Source organism: Penicillium cinerascens (assembly GCF_028974065.1).
Source record: "Penicillium cinerascens strain IBT 15544 chromosome Unknown contig_16_segment0_segment0, whole genome shotgun sequence".
In the NCBI taxonomy this organism is placed as follows: Eukaryota; Fungi; Ascomycota; class Eurotiomycetes; order Eurotiales; family Aspergillaceae; genus Penicillium; species Penicillium cinerascens.
The window spans coordinates 734,499-754,520 of NW_026695286.1; the positions used below are offsets into that span (position 1 = coordinate 734,499).

The window sequence follows — 20,022 nt, forward strand, 5'->3', positions numbered from 1 at the left end:
AAATCACATTTTCGAATGAAGCGAAATGGTCTGGCAGCTAGAAGCTAAAAGCAGAAATGAAAGTCCGGAGTCGACTATTAAGGCATACCCGGGGCTGACTTTAAAGTGTCGAGTACCGAGTACCTTGGTGTACTTTGTCCTGTCCTTATTCACGGCGATCTCCACTTCATACGAGATCGCCGCGCTGCTCACTCTGCAAGTGCCCCTTAAGATAACAAATCCCCACTGTCTAAAGGATGAACCGAAGCTGTAGATGCCGCTTTGATAGGACAGGTTCAGTAGAGACCTACGGAAGCAATATACATAAAAGGGGCAGATGTGAACTCGCAGTCGGAACCATTGTTGCATGCTCTCCTCTCTGGGCAGCATAGAACCCTTGGATATAGGCCACAACTTCCTTTTCGAAGTTCTCGACGTTGACCGACCATTGTGATAGTGGTCCACCATAGTGTACAGGTTTCCCGGCAAGTGCCGGTCTCAGGCAACGCTGTATGTGAGTGGACCCCCATAAAGTACAGTTCAATCTATATTTCCATTACATGTAGGGAGTATTGACCATCGCCGAATCCACCCGCAAATTGCCCGCCATCTATGCCGACGCAGATACCTTCACTTAGACCTCACACCTTAACATAAGGCTTAGAACAGCACCACCAGCCAAGACAACTCCTCCGATCAGCTTCAAACCAAATCTTTCAACAACGCTGAACGGCACCATTGTAATTTCATCCTTCGGCAACTGCGACAACGGGTGAAGATACCACGTCGAAGTAACACCCAACCAAAGAAATACCCAGGCCAGTCCGACAACTCTCTTCCACCACGGTGTGGTATCTTCAGTGCTATCAGCTGCGGGGTGTACCCGGGTCCAAAAAGCTTGGAACCCATCTTCAATCATAATACCAAGCACCATAGAAAGGAAGAAAGGCATCGCTCCAGAACGCTCAACTGGGACCCCGTCCACTAAATTTGCCATAAGGTGCAAAACACCCGAAAGGAGAAAGACGAAGAAGATATTCGTATACTGCTCCAAGATAGATGGCCTGGAAAAATGTAGCACATCACGCGCAACGAAACTGCTAACAGCCGTAAACGGCTGGCGCAAGAATTGATGCCAGAATTTCCTGCTCAATATATCAGTATAAATGCCCAAATAAAACACCAACCACCTCGGAAAAGAAAACTCACCCCCAGAAATTCCTCAACGTAAACGCATCAAGCATCCGTCCAAAAACTGGCGGCCAATGCTCGGGCTCATCCAACCCCAACCCAACCAACACAATCGATGCAACACGGTAACAGGAATCAATAGCCAACCGCATAACCACAAACCAAGTAATCAAATGCTGAACACCACGCCCAACCCAGACATCAAGCGGGACTTGCCACTGAATCGGCTCAAAGACCAGAACCCCTTCCTGTTTCAATCCCTGTTGTCTAGCAAGGGCCTGGACGATATCGCATGCAAGATACTGCCACACCAGGACAAGTCCCTGACGCATCAGAAACATTCCACGTGGGATTTTCTCGCCGCAGCCAAAATAAGCTGGCTGGGGAGGCACATTCTTAACCTGCCTAGACGTCCCAATAGCTCGGGACTGGCTAACAGCCGAAAGCGCCGACCAGATTCGATCGGATAGAAATATTGCGCGTCGTGGCTGTTCACGACAGAGCTCGTCGTCATCCAGGGGGTTGATCAGTAGTAGGTTGACCGCTTGGGGTATGGCCACGACTACCAAGGAGATGACCGTTACTCGAGCCGGGCTAGGGGCAGTAATGGGTTCTATGAACAGGCTGGCGAGCCAGATCATGAAAATTATGGCGATATAGCGTATTGGTGCGCGTTTGGGTGTTGTCAGGATAAGGGTTGTTGGGATCAGGTGTTGGATTGTTGCGGCTAGGAGCCAGGTCGTGAAAGTGGGTGAAATTGTCATGGTGAGGTGTCTTGCATCTGCTGCGTAGCTTTGGATGCTGCCTCGAAGGAGGCTTGTGCAGGGATATCTAATGTTTACCTTGAATCCCTGGATGTGGGAGCGTCAGACCGGGCTGAGGTTCCCGAGGTGGTGTTTCTCCGTAGCCCAATAAAGTACTTCGTCAGCGATCTTCGTCGGCAATAATTTACCATTCGATCAACTGTAGAGAAATAGGTATCTCCGTTCCATATCACACACCTACTAAAATGCACAAATGGATTTCCAACCCCCTTTCCAAAACCCAGCGCCAGAAACAAGGCCCTTAAGCCACAAAATACAACATGCCATGCCCAACGCCTCGATGCTATCATACAAAAATAATACACGGCAATGCAATAAAAAAAAACAAGAACACACAACCAGATTCGTGTGCGGTTTTGATCCAAATCACGGGCACCGAAGCTGGCTTAACCAGCCGCACTCCGCCTCGTCAACCGACGCCGCTGCCGCCGCGAAGCCTGGATAGCCTCTTCAGTGAGAAGTTCTGGATCTGGCCCAAACTCAGACTTTTCGACTTCCGGAATGGGCTGACCAAATGCGAGGACATTACGTGATCGGCCACGGCGATTGCCAGTGATAGCGGCCACGGCGACGTCGCGAGCGTGACGGTCTCGGAAGAACGAGGTAAATGGTTTGTCAGGGACAGGGTAATAGAAAGGAGCATGGATAGGAGGGTTGGAGGGTTGAGGCTTTGGGCGTTTTGCATGGCCCTTTTCATTAGATGGAGTGTCATCTGCGTCAGAGCGAGCTTTGGGTTTGCGAGCTTCAGACACGGATTTGCGGCGCTTGGCATCCGAAGCAGAGCGAGCTTCTTGGTGGAGCTGGTGCGCGGCTAATGCGTCGACGTCGTTCAGGTCTGGTGTGCTGGGTGTTTCTGGGAGGGAAGAGCTTTCTTCGTTGTCCTCTGCGGGCCTTGAGCGTTTTCGTGAGCGCCGGGACTCCGCGTCGTCTGCGGTTGGTAATGGTTTGTCTTTGGCGAGTTTGCGACGTCTTTCTTCATCCCTCCAGGCCTGGAATTTGTTTACCAGCGCTACCATTTCTTGAATGAGAATCTTCCGCTTTGGCTCGTAGAGCTTCTTCTCACTTTCATGGACTCCCGGTAGACCCATCACGCGCAACCAGTCGTGACCGCGTAGGTCCTCGAGAAGTTGTTCGATTTGCTGTTCTTTATGCTGAGCACGGTCGCGCTCGATGTTTCGGAGCTGCTTTTCCTGACGCTCGAATTTACGATGTGCACGAAAGTATAGCTCTTCGCTCAGAGGGTCCACGCCAGTAGACTTTGATGTTGGCTTGGGTAGAGTAATAACCTCACAATTATAGAGCTTGTGAAGTGGATTACCAAAAGGCATGGGGTCCGGTGTAGATGCCAAAGGTAATGGTTCAGACAAATTATTTATGAGCGTGATAGTCGTGGTCGCACCAAGCATTTCTAAGACCTTCATTAGCCCACGAGTTCGCCAAGGGACATTGCTGAGACTTACCGGGCTTGGGAGTCTCGAGACTGACAATCTGCTCGTAGTTGTAGAAATATTGCGCCAGCTCACTCTTACATCGCGAACCAGTATCTGCCGAGCGCAATGAACGCCTGCCGTCCGCTGTGTGTGCAGGGTCAGGCTGTTCGCTCTCAACGGCATCGCTCTTGCGGCTTTGCTGCGACTGAGTCGCATCACCTACATGTGCGTCTGGTGCGTCCTCCTTGTGCTCTGATTTGACGGTATCGGCTGTCTCTGCCTTGTGTTCTGTGTGCCGGGTGGTGCGCATTGTACTAGGTGACTTATTGGGCTTGTTCTCTGCCTCCGCAGCGCCAGACGATGCCCGAAGGCGCGACTTAGCGGGTGTCCTACTCGCTGCCGGTGAAATTGTGTCCAATGGGTCTGGGGACTCGCGAGCGCCGCGTGACAAATTGGCAGAGGCTTTTCCGGAAGGCGTATCTCGGTCGGGCGCATGGGAGGCCGCGACGGCGCAATTGCCGTTCGTATGGGAATTTCCCAAGGCATTTAATTGGGTGTCTGATGCGACCGTATCGATGGAGGAAACGGAGGCTCTGCGAGTGCGACGGGTGGACGTCCTCGGTCGCGCGGCCTTCAAGGGAGGATTGGCGTGTTGTGCGTCGGCGGTCGAGCCATCATTCTGGGTTGTGTCGAGGCAATCAGGAGAACTCTTTCGGCGGCGCAAGCCGGTCTCCCACAAGGTGCGCTGTTTCTTGGCCGGTGGTGCGAGACCGTCGTCGAAGGGCTCGTCGGGCGTCCGTCGCACAGAGCCGCGGAGGGACGGCCGCGGCAGGAGAGCCATTGCTCGACGCTGGAGAGGTGGAGAGGCTTCAGACTTGTGCCATGCTGGGAATATCCGAGGGATGGGAGGGAGGTTTTGGTGGTTCTGTTTGGGTGTCGATTCTAGGGAGTTCGGGCAGGACGTCGGGGATAGCAAAGTTGGTCCGAAGGGTCACAGACACAACGCTGCGATGCGAGAGTTGCTTCTTGGCAGCGACACACGCGATTTACTTGATGCATTGGCTGTGATGAAGGAAAGTAAGATCTATAGCTTAATTCCATTTCATGCTGTTTCTCTTCTATTTACTGTGTTGTGAGACCCCGATGTCGTGAGGTGGACAGTGAGGAGGCTTCATGCATGGCAGTGTCCCCGCTGTGCAGGTGCGTCTGCAACTCCACCACTTCGACGAAGAGATATGCACCATTACATATGCCTTCAGAGATCGCCTCGAGGCAGGTAGTCACAATTATTCCACAGAGCAGTGCGCCAGAAACTCTTTGCCCGACCCCCACGCTCAACCGGAGTGGGGGAGAGCCTACTCTACAAGACCAAACCCGACGGCGATGCAGTATCTTCGGCGAGACAGTACACTCAGCAGGACGGACATTACTCTGACATGTCAGGCAGTCCCCTCACGGCCACAACTTCAACCCCGCGTAGGGCGAAGCGTGGGGGTTAAAACGAATCACCGGGAATACGCCGGGAGACCTCCACCTCCCACGCGGGGCAGTGTTGTACATGTACACGATGACATTGAACGCGTTGTAAACGGCTAATTAGATTGGAGCTTGTGGGGGACGTGGGGGTGAAGATCAGGATTACATACATTACCCGGAGGTTATTTAGCTGCTCAACGCCCAGAATGCGCTGCTCCATTATTTCCTCCTCTGGTTTTGGTAAGTGGAGCTGATCTCCATCTTGATTCACACGCTGATAGTGTAGATACTCCCAATTTCGCCATGACGGCCAACGGAACCACCAAGCGCAACCCCCTCCTCCAGGGCGTCTATGTGCCCACTGTGGCATTCTTTAAGCCCGATGAGGAGATTGATCTGGCTGTCACCGAGATGCATGCAGCTTACCTGGCGCGCAGCGGCGTCACCGGTCTGGTCGCGCAAGGCAGCAATGGTGAGGCCGTCCACCTGGACCGCGAAGAGCGCAAAGCTATCACCGCTGCCACACGTCGCGCAGTGGATGCCGCGGGGTACCCAGCCATGCCCGTGATTGCTGGTACCGGCGCTGCATCGACTCGCGAGACCATCCAGTTGTCCAAGGACGCCGGTGCCAGCGGTGCCGACGCCGTCTTGGTTCTCCCTCCGAGTTACTATAAGGGCCTGGTCAACACCGAGGCCCTGCACGCACACTTCCTTGCCGTGGCTGACGCCTCGCCCGTTCCCGTTCTCATCTATAACTTCCCCGGTGCTTCATCGGGACTTGACCTTTCTTCAGACGATATCTTGGCGCTGTCCAAGCACCCAAACATCATCGGCTGCAAGCTCACCTGCGGTAACACTGGCAAGCTAGCCCGCATTGCTGCCGAGTCCAAGCCCGAGTTCTTGACCTTTGGTGGCTCGGCCGACTTTACTCTGCAAACCCTCATTGCTGGAGGTAACGGGATTATTGGGGGTACTGCCAACCTGATTCCCCGGTCATGTGTTCGGCTCATGGACCTTTACCGTAGCGGCAAGATCCAAGAGGCTCAGAGGCTCCAGGCAGTGGTTGCTCGTGCCGACTGGGTCGCGATCAACCGTGGCTTCGTTGCGGTCAAGAGCGGATTGCAGTCATACCACGGATACGGTGGTCCTCCTCGACGCCCGTGTGTTGTTCCCTCTGACGCGACCATAGCGACCATCAGGGAGGAGTTCCATGAGGGCATGGAGACGGAGCGTGCGTTGGAGAAGTCCACATAGGATAAGATGTGGAAATGAAGTCATGGTACCTTATAACCCCGCAAGTGGTGCTCGTATTGTATCTCCGTATCTTGCAGCAAGCCAGGGAGAAGCGCAGCTTTTGATTGCTCAGACGGCAGATTGGAATGTGACCGTGCCATTTCTCGGTAATCGCGTGCCATCGACCTTATTCGGAGATCATTTATCACTTAGTATGAGTTACTTAAAGAGTTGGATTAAGGTAACTTAAGCCTTGACGCAACCGTGGAGATTACCGTTGATTGTTGTTTCCTGGGGAAGTAAATAACCGATGTAGCATGTGGAGGTCGCACTTGACTTAGCAGGCCCGAACACAGGCCGGGACATCGGCCTAGGCTAGCCGTGTGGACCAGGACTAAGATAAGGAAGGTTAGATCAAATGTAACGTTTGCTGCCGGATGAAACTGAAACATCAAGGGATTTGTTTGGACGGAGCTTGATCTAAGTGATCCCGTTTTCGAGGGCACATTCCAAGGCCGATGAGGAGATCCGCATGCGATCGGCATGCACCTCTTCAACATAAATAAAACCCGTCGCCTCCTTCTCTGTCAAGCTGCACTTCTCTTTTCCACCTACATCGTCACGATGAAGTTCTCCACCGTCCTCGGCGCGTTGGCGGCCTTGACCACTGTCTCCGCGGTCAAGGTGAACCCACTTCCAGCCCCCCGGAACATCACTTGGGGCAATTCAGGAGCCATCCCCGTCAAATGGCTCGAGCTACGCACCACCGAATCCTGTCGCCAGCAGGAGACTCTCAATCGCGCCTGGGAGCGCGCCTGGCAGTCGATCCACACTCTTCGATGGGTCCCCGCAGCCACTGAAGCTCCGATTCCCCATTTCCAGCCTTTCCCGACCGGTGCGGGCATGACCAAGCGCGCAGCCAGTGCCCTCTACACCGTCGACGTCTCCGTGGTTGACGGCGATGCCGATCTGCAGCATGGGGTTGACGAATCATACACACTGGAGGTAACGGCGTCTGCCGGCTCCGTCAAGATCAATGCCCAGACAATCTGGGGCGCGATGCACGCGTTTACCACTTTGCAGCAGCTGATCATCTCCGACGGACAGGGTGGTTTGATCATTGAGCAGCCGGTCATGATCCAAGACGCGCCCCTGTACCCGCACCGTGGTATCATGATAGATACGGGCCGCAACTTCATTTCTGTCCCTAAGATCCTCGAGCAGATCGACGGCATGGCCCTGTCCAAGATGAACGTGCTGCACTGGCACTTGGATGATGCCCAGTCGTGGCCTGTGCAGATGCGTACGTACCCCGAGATGACCAAGGATGCGTACTCTGCTCGCGAGCAATATTCCCGTTCCGACATACTCCGTATCATTGCCTACGCCCGGTCCCAGGGTGTTCGTATCATTCCCGAAGTCGACATGCCGGGCCACGCCGTTTCTGGTTGGCAACAGGTGAATCCAGAAATCGTCGCTTGCAGCAACTCGTGGTGGTCCAATGATGTCTGGGAGTACCACACCGCGGTCGAGCCGAACCCCGGCCAGCTGGATATCATCTACCCCGGGACATACGAGGTTGTCAAGAACGTATACTCCGAGCTGTCCGACATCTTCACGGACAACTTCTTCCACGTTGGCGCCGACGAGATCCAGCCTGGCTGCTACAACTTCAGCAAGTACGTCACGGAGTGGTTTATCGAGGACCCCTCGCGCACCTACAACGACCTCGCCCAACACTGGGTCGACCATGCTGTGCCAATCTTCCGTAGCTCCGGCCCCAACCGCCGGATCATGATGTGGGAAGACATTGCCCTCTCCGCCGAAGCCGCCAACAACGTCCCCAAGGACATCGTCTTGCAGAGCTGGAACAACGGCCTCACAAACATCGCCAACCTCACCGCCCGTGGCTTCGACGTCGTCGTTTCCTCCTCAGACTTCCTGTACCTGGACTGCGGCCACGGCGGCTTCGTCACCAACGACCCCCGATACGACGTGATGTCTGACCCCTCCGGCGCTGTCACCTTCAACTACGGCGGAAACGGCGGTTCTTGGTGCGCACCCTACAAGACCTGGCAGCGCATCTACGACTTCGACTTTACTACCAACCTCACCGACGCCCAAAAAAGCCACATCCTCGGTGCTGAGGCTCCCCTGTGGTCCGAGCAGGTCGACGACGTGACCATCTCCAGCGGGTTCTGGCCCCGTGCCGCTGCCCTCGCTGAGCTGGTGTGGTCTGGTAACCGCGACAAGGATGGCCAAAAGCGTACTACCGATCTCACCCAGCGTATTATCAACTTCCGTGAGTACCTCGTTGCCAACGGCGTTATGGCAACTGTCCTCGTGCCGAGGTATTGTGCGCAGCATCCCCATACTTGCGACCTCTACTACAACCAATCAGTCATCACTTAAGTAGCTCGTTTCAGCGAGTCCATGCTCTTAACATTGTATGCATCACATGCATTGATGATTTGGCATCCTGCAGCGTTAGCTTTTGGCTTTCCCATTCATAACTGCCCCATTCTTTACTTATCTGTACATACTTTCGGCCTCGGCGGGGATTTGATACCCAATACAATTACCAGTCTTTGAGATTCGATTGGAAGAGTTCTCTCGCTGCTTGATGGTATCTAGGTTCACCAAATTCAACCTACTCGAGTACAAATAATTCTACATACCTCGAGCTCGTAAGTAGTCGTTTACTCCCCCAAATCCCCCCGGATGTCCATTCCGCGTACCACTACACATCACGCGACCAAGCACGGCCCCGCCGTTTCAGAATCCATCCAGCCCGTTCGAGTCATGCTGTGCGACATGGTGAAGCATGCTCATCCCGTGATTCCGCGATACAGTCATTTATGCGGGTGAGATGAGTGACTCGCATTGAAGGCGGGATTTGTCAGATGTTTGTAATCAGGTAATCGATCGTTAGACAGTGCTTCCTGGGGCCAGATGTGTATATGGCAAGCGAGTTGTTCTCAGCACAGATTGTAATCCGGCAGTAGCACACGTGGAATTGCCAATCCATGCCTATCTGAATGTGGATGAGTTATTTCCTAGGTAGTAACCCGATGCCATGATTGGGTTCTACGATTCAACATGCTTCTTTTGTCGTCCCTGGTCATCAACTCCCTGTAAGATTCTAAGATTGATACCTAGATACCTGGATTTACAGATGCCGGGGCAGGATATATCTTGCTTTATGTCCGGGTCCTTCGGTATTTACACCTCGCTTGACCATCGGTCTTTTACCTTTCTTGCCCGTATGTATTTACTTCAAACCACTCCGCAGTCTCACGAATGCAGGGAACCACCTCGGCGGTGGTCGGGTACTACCCGAACATCTCGGGATCTCATCTTGTGCGTTGTCCACGCGGTGATCCTGCGTAACCTGCTCGTCTGCTGTGGATTGAGCGGCGTTTGGAGAGAGGTCAGGAATTGAATTCATTGGCTTTGAAGTTGTATAACTAGGAGTTTCACTTTGACTACAGGCAGGGGTTGATGCTGTTTCGTGGGCTTCTGGTTGGGACGCGAGAGGTCCGGGTTGGACGAGATTTTTGCAGGAAGGGACCTTGGTTATTGGTTGGTATCTGATATTTTGGAAACTGGGCAGGGTGTTGTTTTCCTATACGTTAATTTTGATACTGACCGTATGATTTGGTTGCACGCATTGTCACCAGTCCTGGAAGACTGTGAATTGTGAGATGGCATCTGATCCAGGGCCACCACTAAATAGGGACGTACTGGTCTTGTTGGAGACGTTCGCGAGCTTTGTATCAAGTTGAGACATGTTGGTGCTATCGGTCCAGGTATACCAAGGTTGAGTAAATGTTAGGACATGAAGATTCGAACTCATTATATATCCCTGGAGTATGCGGGAAAGGATCATGTTGTAGAACGACGTGACATAGCCAGCATTAGGAAACATGGTGAAAGGCCGACTTGGAATGAATGCCCCAGTACCTATGAACTCTGTAATCATTTTCTTTATTTCATTAGGTACTTGTGCGAACACTCGGACGTGGAAGATATCTCACCCGCATGGCCAACCCCGGAAAGCCAACAGTGCAGCCATCGGAGAATGACAGTGAGATCGCCACTATTCTAACCGGGAGGACCTTGTCTCATGTCATCGTAAGCCCCGGACTGCAGGATGCCATCGACGCAGGTTAACACCCAACGACGTCATCACGAAGAAAATCAGTGTCGACGATCTCTCAACTTAGGCAAAAGTGACCCGGCATAACCGAGTCGTAATTTATGCCGGAAGGCTACCGAACTAATGCTGCCAAATACCACCATAACCCCGTCACCCCGCGTCTGTCCTATGACACCCCAATCAAGAAGCGATCAGACCCTGGAGAACTTGCAAACCGCCTGTAGCACGAACGCGACCACCGGAACTAGAGAACCTAAAGCAGACGCAAAGCGCATTCCCTGCTCTCGAGCAAGATTCAAGATCCGAGTCCGTTCCAATGAACGAGTGATCCATTCACCTGCTCACGCCCATCCACTCAATTTTCAGACCTCAAAGCCCAGCCAAAGCACCGGTAAAGCCCCCGAATCCCAAACCCATCGCACCGGCGCACCCCAAATTGACCCACAGCGGCGAAAGAAACTGCTGTGTGGCTCATCCGATACCATTGGGCATCGGCAGGATCCTCTCGGGCAAGGGTGGATGCACGGCACGAAGATAGTCGATTTAGGGCAATCGGAGGGCGCTCCGCTCCATCTCGGGGAAGACGACCTCGGACCGCTATAGGCTGATCAGTGCGTGCCGCGGTGTAGAGTGGGTCGGGGCCTTGTTTCCTGTTTACTGTGTCGCAGTACGGAGTTACATACAGTGTAAAAAGGCGATTCCAAGTCGGGTGCAGGCTACGAGCTCCTTGAGTGGTGTCCCCCACAAATGTAGAGTTGCAGATCCGATCAGGAGCTTATGGATCTGGCGCTGTTCCGATTTCTTGGCGATTAACCCGATTTCCCGTGCTTGTCTCAATTTGAGTTTTGCGGGTTTTGTGCCTGTCCAGACTAGGCAGGAACCTCTGCAGAAGTGACTGGTCACATCGACGCGTCGAGTTATGTCGATCCGACAATCGTGAATCTCGCGCTTATGCAATCTGCCTCCCGAGATCCCGCTGTAGATCATTTATGTGATGGCATCGTTGCAATGTGACAGCAGCAGAGTCACTAGTTTATCTGCACATGGATTCCACCTGGAACTACATACTCCCTAGGGCTAGATCCTTTTCCCTCCATTAGAACATGCGATTCGCCGGGGATCTTCCACCAGTTATGCGCACCCGCAAATAATGGTCTGTCAAGCGTCATCACCTATCATTCATCACTGAGCGCTCATCACCCGCGTTATGCAATGCACGTCCCAACGTACGTTGATCCGAGTAACTGCCTTTTCGGGAAGTGTATCTTGGGGGCCTTCGGGCTCGAATGCCAGAGATATCTTCCCAAATTAACTCACGGACCTTGCTGTGGACAGATGGTTTGGCGCAGCTGTGCAACGCCTGACCCCTCCCGTCCGAATCCGCCAGAACCACGACATTCCTTCGGTTATACGTTACACAGCCCGGAAAGGGGGCAAATCAAAGATCATCTCAAATGATCGGCGATGGCTGCCTTTCTCCAGGCTAGATTTACCCGAGTTACCTTGCATTACTTGGGTAGGCTCGTCATGCATTTATGACGTTCATGGAAGCGAAGGCGTCAAAGCCAACGTTAGATTGGAGTTAGTCTTCTCTTTCTGCATTTTCCTTTGTTTATAGGCCCAAAAGGAGCACCAGCGAAACCAACGTCATTGCATCGGTACAAACAAAGCTAGTATCCAATGTTGGCGCTGTTTGGCTTTCGCCAAGATCCCATAGGTCCCCGAGTCATGGTTTGCCACAGAACAGATCTCGACCGAGTCGCCCGTTGATCTGGAGATCCCAGAACGACAATTCCACACCTGCTTATCTCGCACCAATAATGCCCGCCCGTCACAGGACAGTCTGTCACTGGTTGGTCTTGTTTTGCCTCGTGGGTGGGAAGTAGGGTTCGCCCTGTCCTCAACCAGGTTCAGGCACCTGTTCTCCCTGCTCGGGCCAACAGGAGCGCGCGGGCAGCGTGTACCGTAGACCTCTAGGCAGGACACGTCTGCGATGCTACACAATGTCCCGCGTGGTTTCAGTTTTCTTGCTCGGGGCGCAGGACGCGGTTGGAAGCCCTGGTGCCCCCTTTCCACATGGTGGTTTCCCACATGGTGAGCTTCAAGGATCGGACCGCGATCCACGGCTTCCTCTTCCGCCGGACTCTTGATTTGCCTGATGCAGGGAAGGGCCCTGTTGACAACGTGTTTCGCTTGTATGCAGGGGGTAGGGGAAAACCTACCCGAATACGCGATCAATGCGCCGAGAATTATGAACCAGGAATCAGGAAAACGGCAATTAAGATCGTCGAGGATCGAGACACGATCGACAGATAGTTCAAAGCCTCGTGGTAAGGTTTCCCTTTGCCCGGGCAAATCAACTCAGTACCCTGGAGCCAATAGTCGGCCAAAAGTGGCCCCCTATCCATCCCGATCTGGTATTTCAATCGCTAGCCCAGCCCACCAGGCGGAGAATAACACATGTGGTCTGTTCTATAGTACTAGCCCGGAGCCTTGGCACAAGAACTACAGTACGGAGTAGGAACTCGCCTGTCATATCCTCTGACCCATTTCCCGCCCGTACTTTACGCCAATGGCTGGTCCAGGTGAGCCGCGGTCCCCGCTAACCCAAGGAGGATCCGATCCGTCCATGGCCCCCAAGTAATCAGTCCTTATTTCCTCAATCCACAACGAACAACCGACCGCCCTTAACTTTAGGTTCTAGCGGACACATTACAGCCGACCCTAGCACTTCCACAGAGTGTCAAGGCGCCTTGGTCTCATGCGACCATTTGAGACATGGGGGTTGTGGAATTCGCCTATCATCCATCGAAGGAGGTTAGAGCCAAATCTAAATACCAGCGGTCGCTTCGTAGAAGCGAATCATGTGGAGGGCATCGACATGTAACTGCGATCGGGCTCAGGAGCTCGGAGCCAGGGTTGCAGATGACAAATGAACGGTGTAAGTTTACTTCTTATCCATATGGCCAGATAAACAAAGCAAAAAAAACCAACACTTCGTTTCCTGCCCGACCCAACTACCGTACCAGTGTAGAAAGCCTCTAGACAAGTCTAGAGCGACTGATCGTCGGGCGTCAGCATACGTGTCGGGGTATTTCCAGGGCCCGACGCGGAGACGGAAATGGGCACGAATCCAGAGACGCAGAGCTCGGACACAACACATCTGACAGATTGTACAGATGTCCATACGTGGGCGGTAATTTTCGTCGCACACAGATTCTGGCAAAAAAAAATTAAATTTGGTGCTGCTAGACAAGGGCCACTTGACGAATGGTGGCGCGCGGTAGAGCGACACAATGATCGCTTCTTGAAACGCGGGTCATTTTGGTGATGGGGTTGATCGTTTAGGAAAAGGCTATTTTATTTTGATTGCCTTGGGTGGATATGCGGCTCTAGGTTTTTCGTAAGGTTTATTAATTATTTCTGTTAATTCATGTGATGATACCTTTCGGCCCGGGTGTCTAGGCAGGTACATGTACATAGGGGGCTAGAAATACCGAGGTGAAGACATTACCTGCTTTTTGGTAACGCCCGGGTGTTGGCATGCCGGTCCTAGACCCCCGGGCCACGTTGTCTGTCAGACGGAATATCTCCACTGGAGATGGGGGCCAAAAATTTGAAATGCAATAAACAAAGGGGTGAAGAGACCGGGGGGCAACGTGGTACATCCCTGTTCGAGGGTTATGTGCATGGGGGCCGATGGTGAGGCCCCTGTCAGGATGGAAAGGAGTATGCATGGGGGCTTGAAACAGGTGCGAACCGGTTTCAAAGCCAAATTTCAGATCGGTGGTTTGCCACCCCCGGATGAGATGTGTGACTATTCTGGAGCAAACCTAAAGATTACGAAAGTCTCGTTCTTCCATTCTCTATTCTCCACGGGTCCAAGGTTCGACTTTGAAACGGACAGGGGGATCCTGCTCTGGGATCCCCGGGGCCAAGGGTCGATCACCGACGGGTTGCTTGGCGTGTCTGAAAATAGAAGCACGTTTCGCGGCGGCCATGTGGGTGACAGGGGCCGGGCGTCGAATGGGAAGGAGGTGATAGGGCTAGAGAGTGAGTGTCAAGTGGATGAATAATAACGTTTGCTTGTTAGTTACGAGTCAATTTGGTGTTGGGATCGGCGTGTGTGTCAGCCGGTATTGGCTTTGGTTGCTGGCAGTGCACCGTCCTGCCTTGCGGCAATGATATTATTAGTGACGGCGTCTATTGCTTGTCCATTGTTGGTTGAATTCGGCCCCCGCCAAGGTTGGTTTGGCTTTCAAGCCTCGATATTCTTAGATCTTGCATTCTGATGAAGAGGGTTTTGAGACATCGGGAATGCACTCCACGCGCACTGCACATGCAGTATGGTCACAGCGTAAATGTATTGTACTCTATCTTCTGAAGTAGGCAGGAGTTCTGCGCTGGAACCCTGGGAATCACCCGGGTGTCATCCGTGGTTGAGATGGTTCCATTGGGCTGCGCGTTGTCTGCTTTTGGTATCATGTTTGGCCCGAAAGGCGGGCTCCGTTCATGGTTCACTTGGGGAATAAAGTAATCTATCGGATTATCACATGGACCTCGACTCGACCCGTGCACGGATTTGACATCTTATCTACTCGACTCTAGCCTGAAAACACCGGTGTCGGAGTCACCGATCCCAGGGAACGGCGCGGTACGTGACATTCCCGAGTCCATGGTGACGGGGGGGCGGAGCGAAGTTCGGCGGGCCACCCTATTCATCCTTTGTCGTGCCATGTTCCGCCCTATCAGGCAAATGAGGCTGTTGGGGGCCGGAAGAGAGGCGCCATTGGAGGGCACTGATTGGATGGAGAGAAATGACTCCAGCAGGACGTGCAGTTCGCGAATGTCCAGTTCTCGGCGCTGAGTGGCCGCTCGTTCTCACCTTTGTGTTTCAAAGGTCCATCTAGAACGGGACACTGACGGGAAAAGACGTTACTCAAGTGCACTGACACCGGGTGGTGGGTTGCAGGTGCAGGTGCGGGACTGGACTTGACCGTGTACACGCATTTCACCGTAGGGCCAGCGGCCGACCGCTAGTGCTGGCGATCTAGCAAGGTACTTTTCCCAATATGGGGGTGAAACTATCGGTCACCCCCGTCATACGTATACACCAATACGAGATCCGAGTGACCTCAAGGCGTCACGCAGCGTTGGCGCCGGGATCGCCGACGGATCCCAGCGGTGAAAAGCGGTCCTGCTGCGCCTCGATACGGTGGACCTGATGAAACACTCCACCGCGCGATGCACGATTGGATCACCGCCCACTCGAACTGTGGCTAGGGCCAGAATCGTGGCGCCAGGTTCCTGGTTGGCGTGGTCTGCTTACCGATGCGGATCTCCGTCGCAATTCTGACGGCCACTCCGAGTGCCCCCAGTTCCCCTGCACCCGCTAGGGCTACAGTGTGGCGCACCGATGCGAGCCCGGTCGCGACGTGCGCAACCGGATTGGCCATGGCCCTCTTTCCGGTCCGCTGTTACGTCGGTGTTTACGAGCCATGTCCAAAAGCCGGGAAAAACCAGGGACAATTAAGGACGTGTCAGCACTGTACGTGCGGGATCCCCGAGGGCAACCTTTCTGACAGCCTTAGCTTTCCTCTTCTCGCGTGGTCTGACCCACCGATTTCCAGGCCCGAATGAACTTCCTGATCGGATTTAACATGTGGATTTTTGGTTTGTTTCGGGTGAATGGGACATGCGAAGTGGGGGTCAGTTAGCATCCCGATTCCGTAATAATCGACATCATTATGGGGGCCCAAATGCCAACAGTTCGAACCATGCGGCTCTAGGGCAAAAAGGGAGAGCAGAGAGGGTAATCAAAACTCGGGCAGAGAGGATCGCCGGAAAACTACACCCGGCACAGCATAGCGCAGAGGAGTGTCGCGAACCCACCGGGTCCAGGCTCGGAGGCCAGCGGCCGTGATTGGGACGAAGGGCTCTGGGCTTCATTTCACCTTTCATTTGGCCTGCCCGCCCCCGGTCCAATGACGACTTGTACAGGGCTGCCGAAATGGCTGGCTGGCGTGGGGAAAGCTCGATTGGCCCCGCCAGGGATCGTCAACCGAAGCCGTGGGATTACGCTGTTTTTGCGGAAATTGGACGGACGCGGCCGAGATCTGCTCCACTTGTTTTTTTGTTTTTGTGTTTCTTCCTCTCTCTTTATCCCTGTGGTTTGATACGATCTCGTGCGAGCCCTCCGACCCGGCTTGTCGGGACATACACGAATTTTACCGTTGTAACCCTGTCAGATCTACAATGGCATGTCCCAAGCGAAAGGGGAGTTGACAAATGGTTGGACCGGGGTGTTAAATGTACACGGACTTGCCGATGCCCGATTTTTAGGGAATGGAATTATGGATTCCTTCCCGTGCAAGGACTGACAGACCTCCGTCTTGCGGCCGTTGCTTGACATTTCGGAGGAGTCGATCCATGCATGACTTAATGGTGTTGCCCGACACCCCCTTTTTCGGAGTCTAGATATCCCCGAGCATCTCCATTCTGATCTATCCGTTTTTTGTTCCGCGATCTTCCACGCTATTGAAGACGGTGCAGGTCTTGACAGTATGACGCGGGATCCTTCCGGCCCTGTGGGGGCAGCTATGACCATGACCATAACCATGACCGTGGCCGTGGCCTCGTAGGGCAGAGGACGGCGTGGCACAACGGCACGCTCGCTAAGGGACGGTAAACTCCTAAGGCTAGAACTGGACGCCTGACAGGAGGCGGAGTGCTGGGATGGGCCAATGCGAGTAATCCACCGGCCCCCAGACGAACTGATGAAAATACTCATGAGCCAAATACCCAAAAACATACCCTGTGGAGTCCGCATTGGCGCTAAGCCCGGCCTCCCTGTCCCTGTTGCGCACTGCCCCAGCGCTGTGGTTCGAGGGTCTGGTTCGCGGCGCAATATTACCGTAATTCACGTAATTCCCAATTAGTCGATTTTGTCGATTTCTCGATTTTCTATTTTGGTTTAATAATATTTAACCATCATCCCGAACTAGACACTGCACACTCCGGAATGTACTGACGATGCGTCTATAATACTCCTCTTTCCCCCTCTCTGACATGACTCTTTCCCAACATCCCGGACCTCTGCACCCCATACCTCCTCCAACACCCTATACCCTCACCTGCACCCTACGCAAGGAGACTCCATAGGCTGTACGCTGCAAACCTGAATGCGACCCTTCCTCCCTTGCATGATTACTTCACCCGGGTGTCGCACGTTGCCTTCTTGTCCCCGAGGTTCGCACGTTGGGTTTGACCGGGCCGCAATCCTAACCTTATTGGATTGGTATGCTGCTCCATGGGAAATTCATGAGACAAAAAAGCTGACGACTGCCCAGAGTCATTGACTCCAGACCCGTTTCTCTCTCTCCATGATGATGGCCCTCGAGTCTGCCAGATCCAAGCAGTCTTTCTTCCAACCGATGACGATGGATCCCAACTTCGGCGACATGTTTTATCCCGTCGACAATGTTTCTCCATATGCCCAGACGGCCGACTACTCCCGTTTCCAATACTTGAATGATTCCACCTTGTTCGACTCGCATATCCACAAGTCCTCCAACCTCCCTTCCATGCCTACGACTCCTCCCTCCGTCTCCGCATCCCACTCCGATCCCCGAATCCCTACCGGCTCCGCGGCCTCTGGCCCTTCGATCGCCAGCGCACCTTCATCCGCCATCGGCTCTCCATACGCTGGCCACCAGCAGGTCCTCCAAGATCAGTGGGTCAACACGGGCCACGGTCTCGGTCTTTCCGCTGCAGTGATGAACGAATTCTTCCCCAATGAATACGCCGCGAGCGCCGTGGACATGGACGGGATCTACCATGAAAAGTTGCCGTATACACATATCGGTATGTGCTCAATCGGAGATTCTCCTGCGGATCCGCGCTAACAAGGAATCAAAGATCCTTACCTGATCCAGCCGGTACAAAATGGCCCCGAGTTCACTCCCACCATCTCCTATCCCGACCACTCCAACTCCACTTACACTACCGCCCCGCACAACTTTATCTCTCACTCTCCCGCCGCATCCCCTGTCCCATACAGTGAAAATGTCGAGTCTCAGCCATTGCTCTACCCCGTACCACAACACTCGCCAATGATGATGCCCGACTCGCACTCGCGACCCGTCTCGGTTTATGACCGAAGATCTTCCATCTCCTCCATCCGATCCCGTCGCTCCCAGCAGAGTCCCGCTCTGAGCAGCATTGAAGCGGATGACGAGGCCAGGGAGAAAGGCCGGTGCCCTCATCCTGATTGCGGCCGAGTCTTCAAAGACCTGAAGGCCCACATGCTCACTCACCAGTCCGAGCGGCCAGAAAAGTGCCCGATCGTCACTTGCGAGTACCACACTAAGGGCTTCGCGCGCAAATATGACAAGAACCGCCACACCTTGACCCACTACAAGGGGACAATGGTGTGCGGCTTCTGCCATGGCTCCGGCTCTCCCGCGGAGAAGAGCTTCAACCGCGCCGACGTCTTTAAGCGCCACCTGACTTCCGTCCACGGAGTCGAGCAGACACCGCCGAACTGCCGCAAGCGCACCCCGTCCTCCGCCAAGCGGGGCACCAACTACAGCAGCGATGCCACCGGCAAGTGCTCGACTTGCTCGGCGACATTCAGCAATGCTCAGGACTTCTATGAACATCTGGACGACTGTGTCCTGCGCGTGGTGCAGCAAGAAGAGCCCTCAGAGGCCATCAACCAGCAGCGACTCACCGAAGTCGCCGCAGACGAAGAGGTAAAGAAGACGATGGAGAAACATCAACTCCTCGACGCGGCCGGCCCCGTCGACTTTGATGATAACGACTCTTACGACGACGACGATTCCCACGACCTAGCCAACTGGCGCGCCGGCCGTCCCAAATCTAAGGGTGTCCCCAGTTCGCGCCCCATCATCGGCTCTGGCAACGCCGTCTCCAAGAACACCGCGGGCAAGGCTCGCGCTGTCGCAACCCGCCGCCGCAACAACCGCGGTAACTACCCGCAGTCCTGGGGCTGTCCCAACAGCGGCATGAAGACTAAGAAGCGCGTGCTGTGCGTCTTTGACGGCCAGCGCCGTCTGTGGAAGGATGAGATGATGCTCAACAATGAGTTCGAGGTTCGTCTGCATCTTCCCGGCGGCGCAGGCGACGGCACAAACCGCGACGCCTATATCACAGACCTGGACGTGGAAACGATGAAGCGCGCCGAAGGCGTCCTCAGCGCGAATGATGAAGAGCGCGGTCCCTGGATGGACGGACCCTCGCCGCACCTCATGGGCCAACCGGCAATGCTACTGCCCGAGCTGTGCCCCCAGGACGATGGATTATCCATCAACGAACTCATGGCATGACGGTTACGAATCTTTACTCGCCCTTCTCTCTTCGAAATCGGTTCTCACGGACCCGTTGTATTTTCTTGATCGATTTTCCTCTGTTTTTTTTTTTTGAGCCTTCTTTCCGTATAGCAGTGGCGTCGAAATTTTTCCGAATGCGGACTACGGATGATACCTTGGGCTCGATTTTATGAGATTTTACATTGTTTCTTTGCTCAATGAGCCTTGCATTTCCCGTCCTGCTGGCCGGGTGATTAACCGGGAGCTGTTTGGCATGAAATACGATTAATAGGATAACCACTCCTCTGTGTATTATCTATTATCCACTGTCCTCGTATGCTCTGTAGATTTCCACCTCTGAAAGTAGCTCTCTGTTGTGGTGGGCTTTGATAAGGCTGATA

General features: G+C 53.8%; 5 protein-coding genes across 5 annotated transcripts; 3 read left to right on the plus strand and 2 right to left on the minus strand.

Annotated features, from left to right (window-relative positions):
* Positions 1-613: 613 nt before the first annotated feature.
* N7498_000273 (wax synthase family protein) lies at positions 614-1,934 on the minus strand (the record flags this gene model as incomplete). Its single annotated transcript, XM_058447336.1, has 2 exons — positions 614-1,124; positions 1,189-1,934. 2 exons carry the CDS (start codon positions 1,932-1,934, stop codon positions 614-616), a joined length of 1,257 nt encoding a protein of 418 aa, XP_058312747.1.
* A 446-nt stretch (positions 1,935-2,380) lies between these two features.
* On the minus strand, positions 2,381-4,265 carry N7498_000274 (acetyltransferase SAS4-like domain-containing protein; the record flags this gene model as incomplete). Its single annotated transcript, XM_058447337.1, has 2 exons — positions 2,381-3,402; positions 3,455-4,265. The coding sequence occupies 2 exons, from the start codon at positions 4,263-4,265 to the stop codon at positions 2,381-2,383; spliced, it is 1,833 nt and encodes a 610-aa protein (XP_058312748.1).
* Positions 4,266-5,203: 938 nt separating this feature from the next.
* N7498_000275 (dihydrodipicolinate synthase family protein) lies at positions 5,204-6,154 on the plus strand (the record flags this gene model as incomplete). Its single annotated transcript, XM_058447338.1, has 1 exon — positions 5,204-6,154. The coding sequence occupies one exon, from the start codon at positions 5,204-5,206 to the stop codon at positions 6,152-6,154; it is 951 nt and encodes a 316-aa protein (XP_058312749.1).
* A 603-nt stretch (positions 6,155-6,757) lies between these two features.
* Positions 6,758-8,545, plus strand: N7498_000276 (beta-N-acetylhexosaminidase; the record flags this gene model as incomplete). The annotated part of the gene is made up of 1 exon (XM_058447339.1): positions 6,758-8,545. The coding sequence occupies one exon, from the start codon at positions 6,758-6,760 to the stop codon at positions 8,543-8,545; it is 1,788 nt and encodes a 595-aa protein (XP_058312750.1).
* Positions 8,546-17,677: 9,132 nt separating this feature from the next.
* On the plus strand, positions 17,678-19,639 carry zfpA (uncharacterized protein; the record flags this gene model as incomplete). Its single annotated transcript, XM_058447340.1, has 2 exons — positions 17,678-18,155; positions 18,210-19,639. 2 exons carry the CDS (start codon positions 17,678-17,680, stop codon positions 19,637-19,639), a joined length of 1,908 nt encoding a protein of 635 aa, XP_058312751.1.
* Between the last annotated feature and the right edge of the window lie 383 nt (positions 19,640-20,022).